This window comes from Dicentrarchus labrax, unplaced genomic scaffold, assembly GCF_905237075.1.
Source record: "Dicentrarchus labrax unplaced genomic scaffold, dlabrax2021, whole genome shotgun sequence".
Classification (NCBI taxonomy): domain Eukaryota; kingdom Metazoa; phylum Chordata; class Actinopteri; family Moronidae; genus Dicentrarchus; species Dicentrarchus labrax.
Genome location: NW_026136715.1, coordinates 9,298,130 through 9,322,177, shown reverse-complemented (window position 1 = coordinate 9,322,177; position 24,048 = coordinate 9,298,130). Strand labels below are relative to the sequence as shown.

Below are 24,048 nucleotides of genomic sequence, written 5' to 3'. Positions count from 1 at the left end.
TGCCCTTGATGGTAGCTGCAGCTCTGTATAAAGTAAATACTTATATACATGCAGTAGGATACGAGTCTCACCTCATAAAGATAGTCAAATAACTCCAGTATGGTGAGTATGCTCGCCCCAATAAAAAGCCCCATCTGACCACCGATATCACCTGGAATAAGAAGATAAAAATAACCTATTATAAAGAGAGAAAGATAACCCATCTACAGTATATAATGTAGTAAATCTGTACCTAATAGTCCAGCCACTTCATAAGCCTTCTTCTGTTCAATAGTTTCATAGTTGAGAGCCTCAAAAAAGATGTCTAACACCAGAATATTCTCCCTGCGGAGGAAAGCAAGAGAGTCAAAACATTCATTTTCCATTTTAGGCAACACTTAAGTCACCTTATTCAGCATTAATACGCAGCACAAACATGTAGTTTAAACAGAAATAAGCGTTAACAGCTATAACTCCATACAACCATCACGTAATGAATGACAATACAGTAACACAATTGTAATAAAATATATCTTAATATGAGAAGTTATAAATTATTCTTATATCTGCATTATAGAGAGTTATAAACAATGTATTTAATGTTTATATACTGATTATAAATGCTCAATAAGGGGACTTAAGGTGAAGCGTTACCCCATTTTAATTTATCTTTGATTAATGAATGTATTTTTCTTTATTTTTGGTAATAACTTTTCATTATAAGTATGTTCCTTTTTAAAGATCTATAAATTAAATATATAATCATGTATGTGACATTTTTCTTTTATAGGCTATATATTGTTTTCTTTTTCGTTTTTCCTTTAACAAAACAATATCTTGTATAAATATTTTTAAATAACAGAAGTAATTCAGTGGAAACAGAATCGTGCACTAAAGCATGTATAAAAAAAAGGAAGTAATTAAGAGCATTAAAGTATGGTTGATCCTTACTTAATATACTGCTCAGATTTGTTGTATTTCTTTGCGAGATATTTAGCCGAGGCCTTGCTGGGGATCTTGACGAAGGACAGCTCTTTGCTGTATCTGGTCATGTTGCATGGCGTCTCACACACACAGAAATCATTGTCTCTCTCCACCAGGAAATCTGGAGAGAAGAAAGCCAGAAGCTCAGCTTGACCTTTTGAACAGATCCGTGCGGCTGTGACTTAAAGATGTCGTACGATGATATGTGTGTGTGTGTGTGTGTGTGTGTGTGTGTGTGTGTGTTTTCTTTGTATCAGTTCCTTAAAGATTCAGAGGGACGAAGCCATTTTTCTTACCAAGAGCTGGGTCAGCACATTCTTTGTACAGCTCCGGGGTGCAGTAGGGTGCATCGCCTGGAGCCAAAGCAACACACACTCACATCAATTTCATTTTTTTTTTTTTTAGGCTTTGAAGTGCTGACAGTCTTTTTTTTTTTTACACTGCAGCATCATTGATGTAACTCTGATACAACGTAAGGCAAGAGTGGTGTCCTACCCGGCATGTGCACCATGCGACAGTTGCAGTTGTCCACCAGGTAGCGCGTCTCACAGTCGATGCGACAGGCCGTGATGCTGTAACTATCAAAGAAGTCTGAATCCATGGCCGTCACCTTACAGTCTCCCCAGGGTGGAGGAAGATAGATCAGCTGCAACAACAACACATCAGACATCACGTCACGTATTAAAGCAGTTTTTCTACTCTATTGATTTATTTTACCTTTGTTTAACCACATAAGTCAACTGAGAACCAATTCTGATTTACAATGACGGCCTGGCCAAGAGGCAGCAACAGGAGGCGAGTCGATACAAGACATTAAAAGTTTCCACACAAATAGTATTACTACTTCTTTATATTAAGTATATATGTGTACCCGCATGAATCAAAAGCAGGATGCTGCCGGTGAAGAATTAATCATGGAAACAGAAGAATAAAACTACTAAATCAAATGTTTATTCTATATCTGTGATTTAAAAATGATAATTCTGGTTTATTACAACTTATATCTTATTCTGACAGTTTGGGCTCCTTTCAGTAATAAACACTTTAGCTGAGATCAAGAAACAATTCCAGTTTTCTAAAAAGAAGTTACAGACAAACCCCAGGTTGGGAAAACTGATTAGGGAGAGAAAATTAAGACACATTTAAAACATTAAAATACACAAACTGTTATTTCAAACATCAGGTAACACTTCACAATAAGACACACGATGTCCTGAGCAAGAAAGACCTAATCAGTGATGAATAGTTAATAAATAACTCTGAACTGAGGACTATGTAGACAATAATGACGAGAGATACTATATCAGCTTATCACCAGGTAATGATTTGATTGTCTCTGTCTGCCCTTCTCTCTCTCTCTCCATATCTCAGCAATTACTTTAATGAGTACAGTATTCACATGATGAATATACATGTCATATATCATATACTAATAAACATGTCATATACTATAAGTGATGTGATCCTACATGAACACAATATTTTCTGCCAGAGTTAGAGCAGTCACTTTGAAACAACAGCGTCTGCCAGATGAATAAACGTAAGTGGTTTGGCTCCGTTGGATAAAGGTGATGTGATGTGCGTCCTTACACAAATCAGAATTTAGCATTTGAATGACAACAGGAGGACAGTTGTGGGGTTGTTTGGTTGCAAACCTGATCAAACTACACCTACGCAGTCCTGATGAAGCAGCCTGACATCTAACAAATAAATAATAACAAAGGATGCTTTTTTTTAATGAACTAACTTTTATTTTTTGCTTATTTAGTCATGAAGAACTTAAAGGTCCAGTTTGTAATATTTAGGAGGATCTATTGGCACAAATTAATTTAATATTCACAGGTATGTTTTCACTTGTGTATAATCACCTTTCATGTTGAACCAGCATGTTGCTGTAGTTTCTCCTACACACTTAGTTCTCATTCTCAGGTTGTCAGATACAGACGCGAGAGGTGTTCAGTGAGTTGCAATCTGCAACGTCACCACTAGATGCCATTAAATCCTCCATACTTATACCACATGTACATATAAAGATGACTTGTACCCTCTGTTCCTGGCAGGAGACAAATGTCTGAAACCCGGGCGCCACTCCGAACCCGAGCTGGTCAATGAAGGACGGCTCGTCCTGGCTGTGGATCTGGACTTTGACCCCAGCTTCAAATGATGTCTCATCTGCAGGAAGTCAAATAATGAGAAATCAGAGCAACGTGGCGTGAAAATGTGTTTCGCTAATGAATCCAGACACTTAGAAGGGGTTTGTCTCTGAGTTTCACACTCTGAGGTATTAACGCTCGCACAGACCGCCCACACACACACACACACACACAGTTGTTAGAGTGAGACAGATAACCGGACCTGGCAGCCGATGATTGGAGTGAATCCCCACTCACCTGTTTCTCCCCAGACAGGGAGGTATTCATCCTGCTGAATGTCCAGCATGAGCTCGAGTCCATTACCCATACCTCCCTTGGTGGTGATGAGGGGAGGGCGTCCATCATCGCCGGCGTTAAAGGTGTAACACTTCCCGTAGCGAGTGAAAACCTGAGAGACACATCAAGAAAGATTTCACAGCTTTAAAACGGAAAAGAGTTTCTTAACAATGCTTTTCCACTGGGGGTCAGTGTTGGACTCTTTTCTTATATGTGTGTGTGTGAGTGTGAGTGTGTGTGTGTGTGTGTGTGTGTGTGTGTGTGTGTGTGTGTGTGTGTGTGTGAACATGTGTGTATTCAATAGAGATAGTGTGAGAGAAAAGGAACATGTGTGACAGAAAAAGAGGGCGAGACAAGGAGAGTGGAAGAGAAAACGATAGAAGAGGGAAAAGGAGGTCTTCCCGTGGGTTTGTGGGTTACACAATCAACCCAGTGAGGTGATGGAGACTGGCAGACTGGTGATTTAACATTCCCTCGCATGCTCTTTATGGCACTTATAATGGACCTGATGTTACCATGGAGACCAAGCATCCCAGCCAGGAAGAAACGTAGAATTAAATTTTTAAAGAAAAGCCGAGACACAGATGTTACATTGAAGCCGTGTGAGATATCAGCAAAAAGCACACATGACATGTTTAAACAGCCATGAGTGCACAACAGTAAATAGACGGAAACGTATCAATATGGAGCTTCGGCCTCTTTCGGCGAGGAGTTAATCTTGCATTAGAGCATTTAGTGTTTCATGAGTCACACAACCCATGCAGAGAGAATGAGTGAGAGAGTGGGAGAGCAGGGAGTAATGGAGGGCAGGGATGTAAAGTGAAAGGGACAGAGAAAGGGAGAAAGGGAGAGAGGGAGAGAGGGAGTTTAGCTGCTGACGCTTGGAGCAGACTATTGTTCAGCGTTATGGCACAGAATGACATATCTATGATTAGAAAGAACAAACCAACCAAGTAATTGTTGAGAAAGAGTTCGGGTCCTGCCAAGGGCAGTTTAAACATTTCGGCCATCTATCAAGTCAGCGAGAGACTGCTGGTTGCAGAAGCAGACATCAATCTGAGCAGGGAAAGAAAACACATCCGGCGCTATCAAGAAAGGCAAATGAAAGGCACAGCGAGCCACAAACAACATTTTGACTCGTACCAACAAAACCTGAAGGGACAGAGAATTGTGTTTGTTTTATGTGAGCGAGACTTAAGAGTCTACAGCTCTGAAAGGCCGCAACCTAAGGCGTCAGCGTACGTCATCAGAACTGCTTGTCGGACAGTTGAAGAGCTTTGGAAACCCCCCTCCGACATCTTTCTGACGTCAGAAATTCTGTAAGTTTCTGAAACCGACAACATTCACACTCACTTCACACTGTGATTGTCCGGCTGAGCGAACAGGGGGAGAAAGGAGCCAAGTCTTGAACTCTCAAGCTTTCTTTTAAAAAATCGAGGTCAGAACCTTTAAACGTGAAAGTCTGTCCCTGACTTACTCAGTGTAGTGATGAAGTAATACCATTGGTCGTTGCTCTTTCAAAATGGATAAGAGCAAGTTGACCACACAAGATCCAGCCAGCAGAGTCCTGTTATTACTATTTCTGGCATTTCTTTATGTAAACAACCAATATATAACACTATAAATGCCTTCCAGAAGTGAAATTGTGCCGCAGGTGACCTTGACTAAACACTCATTCCCACTCATTGGTCACATGCTCTGTGAACCCTGCTGGCTTGTTTAACATCTGTAAGAACCGACCCCAGCTGTCAGAAAAGACAGCTGCCATGTCTCTCAGCAAATGCAAAAGCATAAATGTGTCGGATCGTACAGCGGCTGCACTTTACTGTACTTCATAAATAAGTCAGTCATTACATAAACGTTGAAGTCCATGTGTATGACGGGCGCATGATGTGATCGATACCACCTTCCCCCCAGCGAGGGGACGTCAGGTAACATTTGTTCTCTGCCTTTTGCTAAATAGTTGATGTTGTGACAGAGGTGGTAAAAATAAAAACATCCAACATGTATAATGCACAAGATCTGCACAGCATGCATACTGTGGCTGCTTGTTCTGCTTGTTATGAGGAATGAATAAATGATTGTGCACATATGAAAAAAGGTTATCTGCAGCAGAAATCATATGGCACACGAGTGAAGAGAAAGATTCTGACTTCTGAAGAGTGAAAAATTTAGTTTACTTGTTAGTTTTGACATGTGTGCCCTTTGAACACTCTTCATAAAACGGATAAATCCTTTTTTTTTTCTCCACAGAATTTAATACATTACATTACTAACTGCAGTTTTCACAGGGCTATAATCTTCCCAGCTCTGTGATCAATAAAGCTGTCACTCACACACAATTTCCCATGTATTGAAAAGCACTCAACAGAGCTCGACTGTAATTAATCATTATGCACATAATTATGCATATCCGTTTTTTTTTTTTTTTTTAGGGGCCACACCAGATTTTGAAAGAATCTCTAAATCACAAATCCGTGCACTTTCCCATCCATTTACTGAGGTCTTCAGTCATGCAATCTGTGAGCTGCTAAAAGACGTCTCAGCAGGATAAGTTCAATCCATTAGTGCTCTGTTGTTTTATGGGAATGTTTTCAAAGACTTTAAAGCCGTCTCGGTTAAGTGCAAACACTTTCACTGTTATTATGCTGTACACTTAAACAGCTACCGCGGGGGGAAAAAAATGCTATTTAAATGCAACAGCGAGCAGACGGTGGCCCGCGGTGACCAGCACTAAAATATATCCACGTGTTGCATCCTGTTTGTGTAATTTAGGTCTGTAATCTGATTACAGTAAAACCTGGGATAAAAAACTATAGGCAACTGGGTACCTTCATACACGAGTAACCTTCAAGAAAATAAATAAAGGGATGCATATTAATAAGACAGCAGGAGGGCTCCAATATGGTGGAGACCGCCTGCTGTAGACTCTTCAATATGGTGCCTGAGGGTACTTGTGAGCAGCCCACAGAGTATGTTCTTTAATCTTAAACTCACATTTCTTTTTCATAACACTTGCAAGGAAGTGTATGAATAGTTTCCATTGTGTCAAAACATTTAAATGCATTACTGATATGTTTTTATTAATTTAAATAGCACACTGGAGCCGTCTTCCTTATTCTGCTCTTCCGCCCTCCCTCACCGACTTTCTCCTCGTTCTACTTTTAGAGTTTCACTTTCATGATCTATCAATTAATCGGTTAACCTTGATTTAGTTGAGCTGAGGTCGTATTAGTCACAACAACCTTCAGTGTTAATAACACGACCAGAGGAAAAATAAGATGAGAATTCAGGCTCTTTTTAGCGAGCCGGATCATTTGGCTCAGCACAGCAATAAGAGCAGGATCTTCATTTAGGGACCACTTACGGCTTTTTTTAATTCAGCCAAATTTAGCTAAGTTTTGACCTATAATATCAGTGCACATATATCACTTAAATGAATGCTAATGTCAGCCTGCTAACATGCTTAAAGGCAGACCACTGTAGCTTAGCATGTTAGCATGCTGAGTTTTCATGATGATCATAACTAATCGAAGTACAGCAGAGGCTATCTAGTTCTGAAGTATTTGGTCATAAACAATTGGACAAATTCAAATTGTGACCTGATGATGAAGTTTAAGTCACAAATACAATTTTTAATCCTGTCTCCTTGTGTTAATTGTTCATTTATCTCGTTTTTTATATCAACATCACTCTCTTTTCTCTTCATTTAAAACTATTTTTCATGACTTGCTTTGAACTAGGGGGTGATTACCTGAATTTATTAGATCAAATGTGCTTCGGGGTGACTAGCTAACCCCATCCATCATATTAAACTTCACTTGACATCACTAGAGCACAATCATTGTCTAATTTATTCACTCAACTCTTATCCTGCTCTTCCTGATCCAACGTGGATAAAAGAGGTGTGGTTGCAGGTGAACAGTCCTCTGCAGCTCCGTATCGCAACCTATTCCTATTTTTGAATGTCTGCCTGCAATCCATCCAAAAGAGATATTTCTATTTCACTTAAAACCAACAAGAGATAGACAGAAATCTTCCCCCTGCATGATCATTCAGACAGACCTAAAGTCTGTGTGTTAAAAGCCAACAAAGCCGGTGTAAGACTGGTGTGTTCTGTAAAGGCGACTGATTGCAGTTTAAACTCTTTCCGATGGGTGATCTTGAATCACAAATCAGTATAAAAGGTAAAAAATAATTCAGGAATAAAAGCATCAAAGCCAAACCATCCCCACCCCCCCTTCCTCTGTTCTGAATGAATAGCTGACTCACCACGCTAATAACCAGTCCAGGAACAGAGAACCACTCCACAGAAAAAATAAACTATAAGCAGAGGGTTGAAAGCCAGAGGCAGAGAGAGTGGACCCCATGTGTGTGTGTTTGTATGTAATAATGACGCCCTGATCAAACCCTGAGTCAGTGGTTGTCAAAATAAGAAAGTTAAGATAAGAGGCAACCCAGAATAGGTAGAAGCGAACTGCAGGGCTCCTCGGGGAGTATGGGTAAATAAAAGGCTTCATACAGAAAAGGCTTTTTTTAATTAAAACAAAGGACTGCACGGACATTACATTACTGAGATTCTGGCTGCAAAGATATCTGCCAGCTTTGTGCCTGTAGAGTTAAAATCGTAACTGATTTTTCATATTTTGTGTGTAGTTTTAGCCACGTTAGCGTAGCACAGCACCACGGGGAAAGCTGTCGGTCTGTAGGACGGTCTGTCAGTCCACCACTTTGGTTTGGACTTAAATATCTCTACAACTATTTGAGGAATTTCCATAAAACATTAATTGTGGCGAGAGAATGAAGCCTAATGACTTTTGTGATCCTCTACAACCACCACCACACACAACCACTTTTTTTTTCTTTTTTAATTTCGCTGTAGATGCCCTTTTCCTGTCATTTCTGGATGTGCAAGTTAGCAATGATAAATATTTAACATCTGGTTAAACTTTCAAAATAAAGCTTGTGTGGTTAATGTTCTAAAAATTGTCGCACTTTAGAAGTTTAGGCTTGGTTAAGATTAGTTACGTTACGTTTCTGGCGTAACTTACGTACGTTACTTCAAAGAAATTGAAGGGATTCTTTTCAGGAGTTATCAATATCAGACAATTGTGGTTATTAGGATCCTTCCTGAATATTTAACCAGTATTCTGCAGAAGTCTGAAGAAGCTGGACCATTGTATTTTTCTGAAGGTCAAAGTCAGAATAATGAGTGAGAATTGATCATGCAAATCGAGACCATTATGTCCACCAGTGCATTGACTGTTGGATGACACCTTGGGGGCGGCGCAGGCTGTAGGGCATGGCTGCGTAATGATCACCTAATCAGTTTGGACGGCCAGACCGCATATTGACAACGGAGCAGAAAAACAGGATTCAGGATCTGTCAGCCAAAGATTTCCAGTGTTTGAGGAAAAGTGAGTGTATAATCTGAAATCACTTTAAAATGTCAGAATTCAGTATTTCTAGGAAACCATCATCAGTCTCTATCCCACCTTACCTGCTGCTTTATAGATGAAATATCATAAAACCTCCTCCACTGTTGTTAGGGGAATTTTCATCTATCATATGTGGGGATTTTAACCTCCAGCTCCCACACAATAAAATATTTCTTTACCTCCCATGTTTCCTTCCTCCCTGGTCTGCATCACTCTTTCCTTTTCCCTTGTGTATCCTGAACTATGATGTTCATTCCCCTGTGGACTCCTCTCCATCTCCTGCCGCACTTCCCCACCCACCCCTGCTTCATTTGATGAATATTTCACAGGCCAGTAGAGACAGTCCTCCTCCTCTCTCTTCCTATTCCCAGACACCGTCCGTGCTCTCAGTACCTATCACCTTCAGAAACGATAGCATCATAGCCCCGGTTAAGGTGCACCTCAGGAGACCAGAGGAGAGCGGGGAGCATATCTTATGAAGAAAAATGAAAGTGTGTATTCACTTAAAGTTGTATATGCCTCAGAGTGCTGCCTCTATCTAAAAATCAGGACTTTACTGACTTTAGCACGATCACAGCACGACAGAGTGAATTTCAGATACGGGTTAAATCAGGCGGGCGTTATGATACGAGATCGCAGGTAAGAAGAGGTGAAGAGGTGAAGAGGTTGTAGGGATGCATTATTATACTGTCCACTGGTACCCAGTAAGTAAAAGTATCTACACAACAATAAAAGTAAAAGTCCTGAATTTAAAAATTCTACGTAAGTAAAAGTATAAAAGTCACAAAATGTGGTTTAAAGTGAGACTGATATATTAATACAGGTATATATGACATTAGTAGACTGTTAATACTCATATATCAATGTGTAAGCAGCATTTTACTGTTGAGGTGGAGCTAAATTTAACTACTTTATATACTGTTAGAGGTCGGGCACCTCCAAAGGGTCACAAGATTAATTTGAGGGCTTATGAGATGCAGATACTTTGCTCTAATGTTTGCTTTTTTTGTTAAATATTTGATAATTGGATCTCTTTGGGCCTTTTAGACGAGAAATGTCACGTGACTAGTGGGCTGTAAAGTCACAAATGCTGCAAAGATTTAAAGAGAGGTTTAAAGTTCGCTCTGGGAATTGTTTTTATCCTTTAAGAAAACAATAGGCTGACTAATCAACAATGAACATAATCTAATAATATTAGAAAGTAGTGCCGACTTTTTATATAATTTAGATGGATGTGGCGCACTGGGATCCGAATCAGCAGAGAATTAAAGAGGGACCCTTTCTGAGGAGAACAGAGGAGATTCACAACAAAACAACATAAATGATCAAGCGGAGGCAGCAGAGCCTGCGGGCCACTATCTGTCTCTGAGGACAATTAATTGTTGGTTTAATGCAATCCCCGGTCTCTATGGTGGATGGACTTGCAGTGGTACCGCACACAGAAAGGAAATAATGCCCCAAGGGGAAGACTCCCTGTAATTCCTCCTACCTAGGTCTATTCACCAAAATGAAGAGAGAGGGACATTTTTGTTGAAATAACTACTGAAAAATGATACTTTCATATTCCTCCACTGCAGAAGCTTCCTGGTGAATAATGGAAATAGTCTTGTGAATCTGGACGGGAGACATAAATGTCTGAGAATTGTCAGCTCACATTCATTCAGAGCTATTCAATTTTCTATAGAGGCTTTTGCAGTAAGCAGACACCCTCTTATTCACCCCAAGTGAGCAAAAGTAGAGTTGAGTTAGATGGTAAATGGCTGCTTGAAGGAATAAGACATTGGCTAACAGCCAGTAATATATAACTGTGTAACTGTAACTGCATAACTGAGATGCAGTCATTTTTATGATATAATTATATTAAATTAAACTAGTATACGGCAGCTTAATAGTACTTGCTCTGCTTGCAATTTGCGACATGTAATATCAATCTCAACATTGTCACACCCTCCTCCTGCACTCCTTCTCTCTCCGATCCTTGTGCTGAACCTCGATATGCAGCAGATCCATATGGGATGTTGAAACCTCTCTGCCTTCCTTTTCCCTGCACGTCACAGTCGTCACCATCGCCTACAAATCTCCTGCCTGCCCGCTTGTGCCAACCATGCGTAGAGCCCACGCTCGTGAGAGCTGTGAAAGAGATGCCAGGCAGTCAGAGAGGCAGCAGCTAGCCGCGCTACCACTCCAGTGTGCAACGCCCTCTCGTCACGCACAGCTGAGTAAACATCGAGGGATAAACAGCCCCGGGCCCAGTCAGCGGGGCAGAGGCCTTACTACAGCTGAGGGCACTTTACATGTCAGACAGTAGGGTTAACTAGGATTAAATCCTCATGTCAAGTGTGAAGGCAGTGTTTTACAATGCATATCTATCTATCTATCTATCTATCTATCTATCTATCTATCTATCTATCTATCTATCTATCTATCTATCTATCTATCTATCTATCTATAAAAAAAAAAGCCATTCTAATACACCAGACCTGATATTGAGCTGAGCATATTATAGTCTCTAAGGAAGGTCCGTGTAAAGGAGTCTGACCACATGAGGAATGAAACCTCTCCTCAATTTCTCTGCGCTTGCCTTCAGGCTGCAGCAGAGCATCCCTGACAACAGCAGATAGAGGAGGCCACTGATGGGGTGGTTGGTGTCCCAAACATGTTCTGCTTTCATTCTGTAATTTGTTTGTGTAACACAGCCTGGATAGTGGGCTGTGATGGCTGCACCACCCTTTGCAGGGCCTATCGTCCTGTGCACAAATGTAAGAAGCATCTTGCATTCAGTAAAAAATGATTTGTCTCTGTCAGTAATGTTATCTGACTGGTTCTTGAAACTGTTGCTGTACACAACATAGATGGCGACAGCTGTAGCCTCAAATTGTTTAGAAGAAATGAAAAAATACAACAATATAATAAAAACATCCATTTTCTACTGCTTATCTGCAGCAGGGTCACAGTGGTAGCAGGTCAAACAAGGTAGAACAGAAGCTCACATCCTGGGGGATCCCGAGGCATTCCCAAGCCAGATAAGATCTCTCCAGTGTGTTCTGGGTCTCAAACCAATTCGACATAGCTGGAAAAACCTCCAAAGTAAGGAGCCACAACCCCTGGAGACCCCTGGACCAACCAATGCCCCCTTGTCAATCACCTCCTCCAGTGGGGTTTCAGGTTGCTGCCACGACAACCTTCAACAAATCCAATCAGCCGCCTCCACAATGGAAACTTTGAACATGGCGATTGTTGTGACCAATCCATGACTAGCAAGTCCAATAACAAAGCACCACACAGGTTCAGATCAGGCAGACCCTTCCTCCCAGTCATGGCCATCAGTGCAGAGGCACAAACAACAGTCAGAGCCTTCCTCTCAGCAATTTGTAGTCGCATAGACTACGACCCTCTCGTTTCCAGAGGGGAACTCTTGAATATCGGAGGAGACAGTCCAGCCTGTCTCCAGGAGCTGCATACCAGACCCAGTGCTATGAATAGAGGTGAGGTCACCTATCCAGCTTGTACCGCCCCACATCCCGTACTAGCTCTGGTCCCTAGAACCAGTCTATGATGCCATCTTGGCAGTCCCGACTCCGCCGGCTCCCGGCTAATAATGTGGAGCTTAGTTTAGAGCTGAGGCGAGCTGAATGGAGCCTGGGTAATGAAAACAGCCACCTGTGACGGTGCCCACCTGTCACTCAGAGAGGCCATTCCCTTAATTATGTACAACTTAATTTATTTCAAACGGGTGAGTTATATAAAAATTCACCCCCGTACAGCTGTCATAAATGTGGAAATGTAGCTATAGAGACCAACCGGCTGTAAACATGTTTATTTCTGCTGTAACGTCAGTCTAAGCTAACTGACTCCACAGTAGACCACTGCCACAGGTATGAATTGTACCTGAGTGGACCTAATGATGAGGGGTGATCGAGGGTGAGTGTAAATTACTCCAGATGATTGTGTGTCCATCTGGCTGCAGAGACCAAGATGAAAGGTTAGCTGTGAATTACGCATGATTAGCTGTAATAGGTGGTAATGACACACCTATGGCTTACAGTGTTTATTTGTGGATACATATATGTGTGTGTGTGTGTGTGTGTGTGTGTGTGCATATGTTCGTCAGTCTGTCTGTCTGTATATGTATAATCATTTGAATATTTAAATTTGTGTGGATGTCTCCTTGGTGCATGTCTAATAATATGCAATGTATAACGATGAGCTGTAATCACCTTCCAGCAGGATGGGGGAAAATTCATTTAGGAAAGCCAAAAGGCTGTCACCGAGAATTTCACTTGACACCAGACTTGAACTCGGTAATGGCCCCAGAAGGCCCTCGAAATTGCATGTTTCACTCTGCACGTTCATCCCGGCTTTTCTCATAATTTGTACTGACTTAAATCGATACCGTCTTCACCTGCTTAATGAAAATGTGTATCATGCTTAAGTTAGTTTTAATTACTTTTTCTATGTCATCTGAATTAGACAGAAATAAATGACATCAAAGGCAATTTACGAGAGCCCGCAACCACTTTTCCTCGCGGTGTCGCTCAGGGTGCAGCGATGCCATTGTGCTCGTAATGTGTGCTGTGAAAGCTTGACAAAATGGACACCTCGCATTAGGAAACGCTGTGGATGCTGTGCAACAGTCAGACAGCTTCCTAGGAAAAAGCCACATAAATAAATAAAACCAGAGCATGTTCCGTGGTGAGATGCAGACTGTAAGTAAGTATGGACATATGGTTATATGTCAGAGAGTAAAGGTACTCATACATGAAGAGAGGCACAATGGAGATACGCTGGCGGATGATGCGTGACATACATGCAACTCCATCCCCTCAGGACAGCCCTCGTAAAACCACACACACACACACACACACACACACACACACACACACACACACACACACACACACACACACACACACACACACACACACACACACACAATAGAGTACTCATAGTTTTATTTTAGGAATAGCTACATGATTCAACATCTGAGTGGCTGTAATAAAGCAGTTGAGCTCCTCTGGGGGATGAGTTGAGACCAGCTGGATCTGCCCGGGGATCGAGACCGGACGGCAGGAAGAGTCATTGCAGGCAGCCCTGAGCTTTTGTTTACCGGCCAATTTGATCACCGGGGACTGCATCCCAACAGAGGAGAAGGCGGGAGCCATCACCCTCATTAGTAAGAAAACATCAAAAGACAGATAGAGGCGCTGGTGGAGCATGCTCTCCTGCTGGAGAAAAGCACCTTTCTGCGTCTGTGCAGCTAACAAACCCCTCTTTCATCAACTGTCTTTCATTTTGCTATTCCCAGAATACCACTCAGCGAAGGTGGGACAAACCTCAATTAATGAATGCATTCATTACAGCGACTCCTGTCACTTTTTGGTGCAGTTTAGAGGGCGGGAAAACTGTCAGCAGGGAAAAAAGGCCCTGCAGCTCTTCCCCTGGAGTGAACCTCCTCCGTGTGACAAATTTCACACTCTACTGAGAGAAATCCGCTGAGGCTTTAGATTTCCCAGCCTGTCACATGATGTTGTTGAAAACCGAGAGATTAATTCATTTTGCAGATGGTGAATGTAAGCAACTCCGACTCCAAACGCGCAACGTTCACGCCATCACTACCTGCCCAATCTCAAAGCGACAACAAGGCAAGATTCAAGCTGGGAGGCAAGATAACAGACAGCACACACACACACACACACACACACACACACACACACACACACACACACACACACACACACAGATACACACACAAAGGTCAACACGTCGAACACAATATCCTGTTTGTCAAATGAATCCTGTATAATATTCGGTAGTTTGCATGGCCTCAACATGTCAGTTAAACTAATATAACAACCTCAAAGTATAATTAAATGAATGTCATTAAGGTCCTTAATCTTAATTTTGAAGTAACAATGACGGTGCGAAAACAGTGCGACAATGTGAAAGGAGTCCTTGTAGAGATCGACCTACAGAATATTATCACCCGACTCTGCAGCTTTATGGAGGATTTGGTTCCCTTGCGTTAGCTTTGTAGTTTGACATTCAATTAACACGCTGTTTTCTTTGGTATCGTACATACATACACATGTCTGTGGCATAAAAAAATGTTATACGTCAAAATTCAAATGTGTTTGCATTTTGGCTTTGTTGGGGAGTATGTGCCTTATCTCTTATGAATAGCAGAGCCATGGGGAGTTTTAAAGACATCACCAGGCTTTTCACAGAAGCGAAGCTCAGGCAGCGGTCAAACTATATTAGGAGATAAGTTTTTTAAAGTCTTTGGATGAATGTTTCTTATTTTTAAAGATACATCAGTAGCCTACATGTTCATACCACTCTGGCCAGCTATGACTCTCTTTTGGGGAAACTGAAAGAAAATATGTTGTACAGTAGCACTTTGAAGATGAATGAGCCAACGTTCGGTGATTTGTTTTTTGTGTTGCGTACAGTGTTTCATAGAATCAATCCTTTTTTTATTTGCCTCATGCTGCGTGTGTTTCTTTGGTTGGTTGGATTGATGTGAGTCTGTGTATGTCAGGAGGGCAGGAGGGGTTGGTGTGTTTACTGCGGGGGAAATAAACACTCAGAGCGGTGGACTCGGCCACCCCGCTGCGTCCTGTGAGAGAGAAGAGGACAGCAGGCAATGACACAAGCTTCACAGCAAACATATACGTCACACACACACACACACACACACACACATGCAATTGCAGGTAAGTTTATTGATCGCATGCATTTCAAAGAGTTTGTGTGTGTATGTTTGTTCTGGTGCTTGTGTCCTTTTCTGTCTGTCAGTACACAGCAGGGTGGCCCGATTCCACCGTTACAACAACAAGGAAGTGCTACCCCGTCCTTTATTTTGCCTTTTAACTTCCTTTTTCTAATATAACATGCGGCGTGATGGATTAAGAGACGCAATAAAATGAAAGACTTTCATCTACAGCAGTCTGACAAACATTGATCTTCATTTCTGCACTAATTAGATCAGTTCTGCTGCACATATATATTATTACACAGCTGGGTGAAAAGATGTGTTTTAAGTAAATCAGACTTAAAGAGCAAAAATCGTCAGGTTTAGGGGATCATTTGGTAAGAATTAAAATAATGTTCATACCTGCAATAACCTGTATGATTATACTGATAATGTGGCATCAGAGCTCTTAAACATTTGTCGCCATAGAAACAGCTACTTCTACACAATGTGAGCTAGTTGTTGTTACTTAATGCTGTAATTTATGCACCATATATTGCCTTTTTAATCCAATATCTGATGGCTATGGTGTAATCTGAGAGTAGACTTTGAGAAATGATATGTTATTTACTGTACTGCAGCTGACCGGCTAATCTATACAGTCTACAGACTGACCTCAGCGGTGCACTTTCCCCCAGTGAATGTTTGGTTTGTCGCTCGGTCAACAAGCTAAGGTGCAGGACGAGGACACAGGACATGTGTTCATGTTAAGTAAGTTAAAAAGAAGGAGACTTTTAGCAGTCTCCATCTACGTACTAGATGGAGAACTTGTTTCCATACAGCCAATCAAATCTTGGTGTTATGCAAAAATAAGGGGGTGCCATAATGAAACCCTTTTCAAATTTCTCCCTTTTGGTTATTGCAGGTTTTTTCTCAGAGGAGAACACAGGATATGTGATTTCTAGATCACATATGTATGCAGGCAAAAGCATGTAGTTACATTTGAGTTGGGTTTCACATACTGTATGTATATAAAAGTTTGTGCTTTCAGTGTAACGATCAGATCTGCTCCGTCAAATCAGTCAAACAAGCTGCAACGGCTGGTGGCTTGAAGCTGGAAATGGCACCAAAGCGAAAGTCACACTAACAGGACAGAGAGTAAAAAAATAAATAAATGAAGCACTGTGGATGTGAATGAATGTGTGAAAGACTGAGTGCAAACTGAAATGGCAGAACTATCTGGGCCCATTTGGAAAACATTCAAAAATAATTGGAAGCAGTTGAAAATAAGGAAAAGCTTTTCAAACAATATTTCACTCTACCAGTAAATGATAGAGGGCAGCAATTATAAACAGAGGCACACCAATCTGTGACAAATGGATATAAAATTGATTTGCATCTGTAAACTATTGGCTCTTATAAATTATTTCTCCAGATTTTTCTCTCTAGAATGGTTATTATGGATTTCTATTCTTTTCTTATCAGTTATAAAAATGCTTTCGGCTGAGGTGCTTTTTTTTTTTTTTTTTACTCCATTTCTACTGAGAACTGGTTCATGTAGAGCTTACAGTAAATGAGTAGTGTCGGTGAAAGTCGAGGGTCAGGTCTGTGCAGCCTCTTAACAGGCTGGGGTTGCCATGGTGACCTAAAAACGGGGATAGCGGGAGGCTAACAGCTTGTTTAGACAGATATTCACTGCAATCGTAAACACCGACCCTACTACAGGTGCCTTCTTCTACAGCCTTGTGAGAGTGTGCTTTGTGTTCAAGGTACCCTACAATGACAGGAAAGAGAAAAACAAATACTGCAGATATCTTCCTTGTCTGGAGGAACAGTTCAAGGTCTGAGGCGCAGCTAATGAGAGGCATCATTCAAGGCAAATGGCTTGTTTTTTTTTTTTATCGAAATACACGATGCAATCAAATGATGATTTGATGAGTGCCTCGCTGCAGCACAAATCAGAGAAAGCCAAAGACAGAAACACACAGTGCACTCTCTCCGGAGCAGCATCTGCATATTGACATTTTGCAACTGCGTGAGAGACGGCAACCAAACACAGGGGAAGTTTGCATTCAACTTTTACTGAAAAAACCCCGGAAACAGTGAGACTGTTAATGCCGGCAGTGTGGAAACTCAATACTGTTGAGGACTGAATGAGCCCTCTTGAGGGTAAACGAGAAAGAAAACAAGAGAGAGATCCCGGAAACATATTAGTTGTTGTACATCAATGATTTTATAGGTCTGGCTGCATACAAACGACTCCCCTTAACATAGCCACAACTGTCTCCTTGAGTCATACGAATATCCTTAACGGATGCTCCCTTCATTGACATTCTGTGAGCGTTGGAGAGCAGCGGTGCACAATAACCTTGTTTTGTGTACATCAAACCCTCCAGTCGAGCTGGTCATGAGCTGGTCTGGTTTCGTTGTTTTCAAGACTGAAAGGAAACTCGAGGGCGAAAAGTCCTGCTGCATTGTTTTTATCTTTTTTGGACTAGTGCGAGGTGTTTCTTTGAAGAGATATGTTTTTGTAATACACTAATGTTCTGTGCAGTATGATGGCTCAGTGGTGCTTCACAGCAAGAAGGTCCTGAGGGTATCCCAGTGCATGCTGGGATATAGGTACTGTCCCTTCTGTGACCCTGAGTCAGAATAAGCTGTTTGAGTACACGATTGTTCAGGTAACCTTCAGTGAAATACTCAACGTATCCTGTCTGGTTTACCCATCATCTCTAGTGCAGCGATGTTGAGACTGACATAAGGTCACCAGATTTAATGTACTAATGGAGTTGAAAAGTGGAGGAAGATATTTTGGGCTCCTCTGGGTCTGGAAGTAAAAGTCCCAATCATTTTCTCCATAGACAATGATGGGGGACTCACAGTGCACCCAAAAACATGCTATCAGAGAGCTTAAAAGTGTGCTACGTGCAACCCTCAGTGGAACCTTAAGATAGAGAAAAGTGTAAACACAGTCTACAGTTTAAATAAGGTCACTTTCAGATCAGATTCTGGGTCGACTTTGGATGAATTCAGCAACTATGGCAACATTGAAGATATCATTAAAACAAACAATTTGAACTGTAAAAAACACAACGAGCAAAAATACTTCCTCCTCTCACTTTGCAGTTGTGTAAAGTTACAGACTGAAATTCATTCCCATTCATTCGCCTCACTGCTCTGATTCAACGGTGGCCTGCAAAAATCACATGAGTCTGATGTATGTCCACCCAGTTTGGGGAAGCAGTGGGAATGACCTCTTATTCAGGAAATATAGTTTGTTTATATTCTTGCCTTATAACTGCATCACATTAGACTGTGACGGTGATTAATGAAGTGTTTGGTAAGAAGCTGTTAAATGTATTCTCATCATTTAATTTCATGTAAATATCAGCACTCATACACAAATCTATGCATGCTGTGCAGACTGTATATACTGTCATATTTACCTACCTCATGTATATAAAGCAATCTGCCACATGAATCTGATTTATTTCAGCATCCTCTGCACTCTTGTCTTACTTTCTATGAATGTTTTATATATATTTAAATCTGAAGATATTAGTGTAATGTTTATGTTTATCTTACCGAAGAAACTTTACTGATCCCCAAGGGAAATTAGTTGCGTTACAGTAGCTCAAGTTGAAATAGAAATAGTAATTAAACTTTCAAATTACAATATATAAAAAAAATATACACAGTATATAACAAAAATAAGGTATAAATATAAATAAAAGTGTGTAAACATATGAACATTATATAGAAAAGCAAAAATAAGACATTCAAAATAAATATAGCACAGTATATAACAAAAGTGTACTATACTGATAATGCAGATATGTTTATTTCTGTGTATTTACATTGAGAGCAACTTAAAACTGGAGTCAGATTCAGTATGTGTGCTCATGTCTGGCCAAGAAAAGTGATTCTTATTCTAAATGTACAACTTTATGGACTACTTTTGTTAGCCTGTTAGCCACGTTAGCTCCTGCACTCCTGAGACAAAAAGATTTGTAGTAAAATTTGTATTATATAGACGTTAGCTCAAGTTAGAAACTGAATTATTTTCTCTCCCGTCACCTCTCTCTCTCTCTCTCTCTCTCTCTCTCCCTCTTTCTCCCAAAGTCTCTTGACCATCCTCTGCTATTGCTATCTATTATGCATCCTTTTCCCTCCTTTTTCTATCTGAAGCTGCACAGCGCACTTTCACACACAAGTGGAACTCATTTGTCTGTCTTCAAATGTTAATAGAACGCATAATGAATGCCACTCAAAATTATCTCCACTCGCTGATATCAGTGTATAATTAAAACAACACTGTCCTTAATAAGGTGTCAGAGGTGATAACACAGAGCGCTGATAACTCTTTAAAGACACTCGCATAGACATGCATGCACCCAATCACTCTCTTGTTACCGAGCAACAATAGAGTTATAATGAGTGGGACCATCAGGCCAAAACTAATTTCCAAGTATAAGGACTAATGCTGTGATTGCGCCGTGGTCTTCCATAAGTAGGTTATTGTCTTTAGTTATTTACTGTTTTAATTAACCTTTTTCCCCCACGCACATTATTTCTCTTGAGCATGCTTTACATTATGCTATAGCTAATGAAGTGATAATGATAGGAGTTCTTGGGGTTTATATAAAGGGCAATAATCAAAATTGCTCATAATGACGAAACTACAGAGAATAGTTGGAGTTCCTCTGGGCTCTCTTTTAGTGTCTTTCAGCTCATTGTTTTGGTTTCTCAGCCTGCAACTTTAATGTTTTGGTTTTCGCCACTCTTAGCATAGTAGCTGCAGCAGGCAGTTTTCAACTTTTAGCATTTAGCAGATAAAAAGAGCAAAATCTTTAGTTCAGTTTGGTCAGGTCGGCAATATGACTCCAAATGGATGTCTACGTTGCTCCATAGCTGGATGTTTAGGCAACTATATGCTAAAACATTCACCATTATGTAAGTGTGTTCACAGATTGTTGACTGCTCACCTGACTTTAAGAAACACAATTTCCCATAGGCCCTAGTCCAAAATCTGTCTGGAGCCTCAAACCATATTTCAGCCTAATGCCGGAGATACTTGTCTTTAACTACGTGTTCACATACACATGATGGCTGCCTTGCGTATTCTGCGTCCGTTTGGAGTATTGGTTGTGCACGTCCACAGAAGTTAAAAAGCATATCTCCAGTTTTATAATGTTAAATCCTCGCTGCAGATCAAGTGTCCAATAAGCCAGCAGCATTGGTGGTGAACAAATCTGTCCGAGCACTATTAAATTCTCTATTTTCCTATTTGTCCAAGAGCAGCTGTGGATCAGTAGTAGAGCTAATCATCCACTAATCAGAAGGTTGTTGGTTCGATCCTCGGCTCCTCTGGCTGCATGTTGAAGTGTCCTTGAGCAAGATACTAAACCCAATGATGTGTCATCTGTGTCTGAATGTGCGTGAATGACTTAGTTTCCGTTCGATGGACTTTGCCATTGCTTTGTGAAAAGGCAAATGTGACATGTAGTGTGAAAGCGCTTTGTGTGGTTGGAAGACTAGAAAGGTGCTTTACAAGTAAAGTCCATTTACCATTACCTACAATTGGAGAAGGTCAAATTCACTTTAGGTCTACAATGATAAATGAAAATGTTAAAAAAAATAACGATTATTCATTTCTATATCATTTTTTTGTCAAAGCCGCAGGGAGCCACTGGAGAATGGCTGAAGATCTGCATGTGGCTCTGAAGCCGCCGGCAACCTGCCCTAGACCACCGTTGGTTAAATGCCACAGGAGGGTCTAAGGACCGCGGTTCTCTCAGAAACGTCTCTAATAACAGCAGGACAGAAAGGCCTGAACACTGTAAATGCTTTTAAAAAGCAGATATTACAGCTAAGAAGTTGAAAAAATTACTTTAGAAGAGAGTGTTGAATTTTATATGCGTGCTGCTACACTTTAACTGTTATTAAACTCACAAAGGTTTCAACTTCTGAAGTGGATGACAATTAGTCTTAGAATCTGGAAAATAAACTCCAGGAAAAGTCAAGACTGAGAGAAAGAAATGAGAGATTGCACTGACAGAAACTAGTGGAAGAGAGGGTTAGCCCTGACGTAACTTCAGCTATCTACAACATACTAATATCAGGTCGTCTTAGGAGGCGTGTTCTTGCATCACTTAGCTGACACACTTCCTGTGCTTTGAGGTAAGCGGCTGCTCACTATCAAAAAGCAGTCATGTGAAAGGTTAGAGCCAAAATTAAAAAAAACCTGAGGCTGTCTGTGTGATGCACTGTTCCTTCAACCTTGTTTTCTGCTGCTCTGACCGAAAACATATTGCCTGTTCCCTTAATTGAGCACTGAAGTGTCATTGAGGTGGAGAGGTAGGGGGTGGGAGGGGGGGGGGGGGGGAGTAGCTGGACCAGCCGGGGTCCTGCGGGGCAGACAGCAGCATCTGCACACAGTGGAGGCTCACGACTCGAGGAGCATAATAAGTTTCTACTGCTACTTTAAGCAGGTGTGTCCCTGTCAACCGGAGGACACAGAGAGAGAGAGAGAGAGAGAGAGAGAGAGAGAGAGAGAGAGAGAGAGAGAGAGAGAGAGAGAGCCAGGCCAGACAGCAGCGCCTGCCAACTCGGCCGCGGCTTTAACTTCAGCTCCGCTCCACTTATCAGAGCAGCAGAGAAACAATGACCAGCAGAGAGTAAACAACGAACACAAAGCCAATTTACTTTTTGAGATATACCTGTCATTCCCCAGCGTGGCCTCAGTCTGCAGTGACTGATGTCCTCTATTCTGGGTGGTTGTCTGAGCATCACTCAGTAAGTGGTAATGCCTGTTTTACCTAATGTCAATGCATAGCGGCATGAGTGATGGGTTTAATTTCATTTCATTATATAAAAGAGACCAGTTGCATCATATTCACTGTGAGCGTGTGGGAGGTAAACAAAGAACAATGTTCATTCATCCAGTATTGTGTTTGATATTCAGAGAAAAAAAAAAAAATTTCTTCACATTCTTTGTTTTTTCATTTTGATAAAATAAGTTATCGTTTTACAACTCCAATGAGTGGGACTGAATCAGACGGTAATTAAATACTTATCCTCAGTGCCAACAGCTCTTCACATCTCTGTATAAAGTCTCACAATAATGAGCAATATTAGCTTGTTCTAGTTGTACCGACAGAGGTTAAATGGACTACAACTATAGTGTAAGATTTATGTTGCACATGTGATGGTGACTCACTCACACACACGTAATGATAAGTAATCAATGGATGAGTCACGAAATTCTTTGGCAGCGAGTAGAGAATTACAAACAACATAGTCACGAGTTTGAGTCAAAAAGATTATTTTAGAGACTTCATATTACTTAACTTCTTCCTCTAAACCAGAGGGTCTCTCAAATTGGTTTGGGCCACTGCTGGTATTGTCATCTTATAGGGGGGCCACTGCAACATTCAAGCACTTAATATTTCCATTAATAACATCATAGTAGCCATTATTTTGTGCCAAACGAAATCCTTTTAAAAAATAAAATAAATTTTGTGGTCCCTCTTTTGTGATGCTTTCTGTACAATTGAAGGAGATATCTATCTAGACGAGGAGTTGAGGGTTGGGATGTTGTAAGCTTTATCGATTGGGGTACAATCATTGAGTAAAATCCCAATAAACAGATTTTAATAAAAAAGCTGTATATTTAGCTGCATATGAAGGGGTAATTGAAAATGAAACAACTGGTAAAAAGTGATTAGTTTTAGCATCATTTTGAGATCCCTGCTATAAACCTTTCCATTTAAACCTGATTCATTGATTTACAAGCTATAAACACAACATTCAACATATTGTCCCCTCAACAAGTTGATACGGAAAACTAGAAAAGTAGTATTTACACATCCAGCAGACACAGCCAAGCAGCATTATCATCTATTTGCAGTCTTGTTTGTGTCCACCTGATGAATGTAAGTCCAATATTTGCTCTCTTTTAGCTTTGTTTTTGGTCTCCACCAATCCTGAGGGAAATATCTGACTGTTTTGCTGTTAAATGCTCCACTAAACTCACCAGCTAATGGCTAATTGTGTCTGTCTGCCGTTTTGTGCTGGGCAAGTAGTGTACAGTTGGTCTTTAGAGCTTTATTGCTGAAAACAGGTGCCCATTGTAAGATAAAACCAAAACAATGTGCTGAAAGACGCTAAAACGCTCCGTAGAGCTGCTGGGGAACACTTGTAATTCACCACATTCAGCCCCATTCACAGAGTAACACAATCTGATGTTAATCTCAAAACACTTATTAGAGCAGCTTCAAGTAAAACAAAGTCTCATTGAGGAAGGCAACATGAGAACACTGCTACAACAATAAATACGATATAAACAGAAAGAATAAAGTTACTCAGTCATTATATGATTTTCAGCTGAAACGCAGGAGTAATTAATGCCTGCCAAATCAGGTAGAGCTCAGTAACTTCTGAATTGTATTGCACTTAATGAATAAATAGTAGATGATTTTTAATTGAGTGGATTTCAGACATTATTAACAGTTATTGAACATTCTCG

At 40.8% G+C, this 24,048-nt stretch overlaps 1 protein-coding gene across 1 annotated transcript in view; it reads right to left on the bottom strand.

The window, feature by feature from the left end:
- The window catches only part of LOC127376782 (acid-sensing ion channel 1-like), a 47,428-nt gene that overhangs the window by 3,530 nt on the left and 19,850 nt on the right, over nt 1-24,048 (bottom strand). Inside the window, exons 3-9 of the mRNA XM_051424032.1 lie at nt 3,354-3,504; nt 3,008-3,135; nt 1,459-1,609; nt 1,260-1,316; nt 931-1,084; nt 233-324; nt 72-151 (exon numbers count right to left, since the gene is read on the bottom strand). Coding sequence (XP_051279992.1) covers nt 72-151; nt 233-324; nt 931-1,084; nt 1,260-1,316; nt 1,459-1,609; nt 3,008-3,135; nt 3,354-3,504 — 813 coding nt within the window. The remainder of the gene's footprint in view (nt 1-71; nt 152-232; nt 325-930; nt 1,085-1,259; nt 1,317-1,458; nt 1,610-3,007; nt 3,136-3,353; nt 3,505-24,048) is intronic.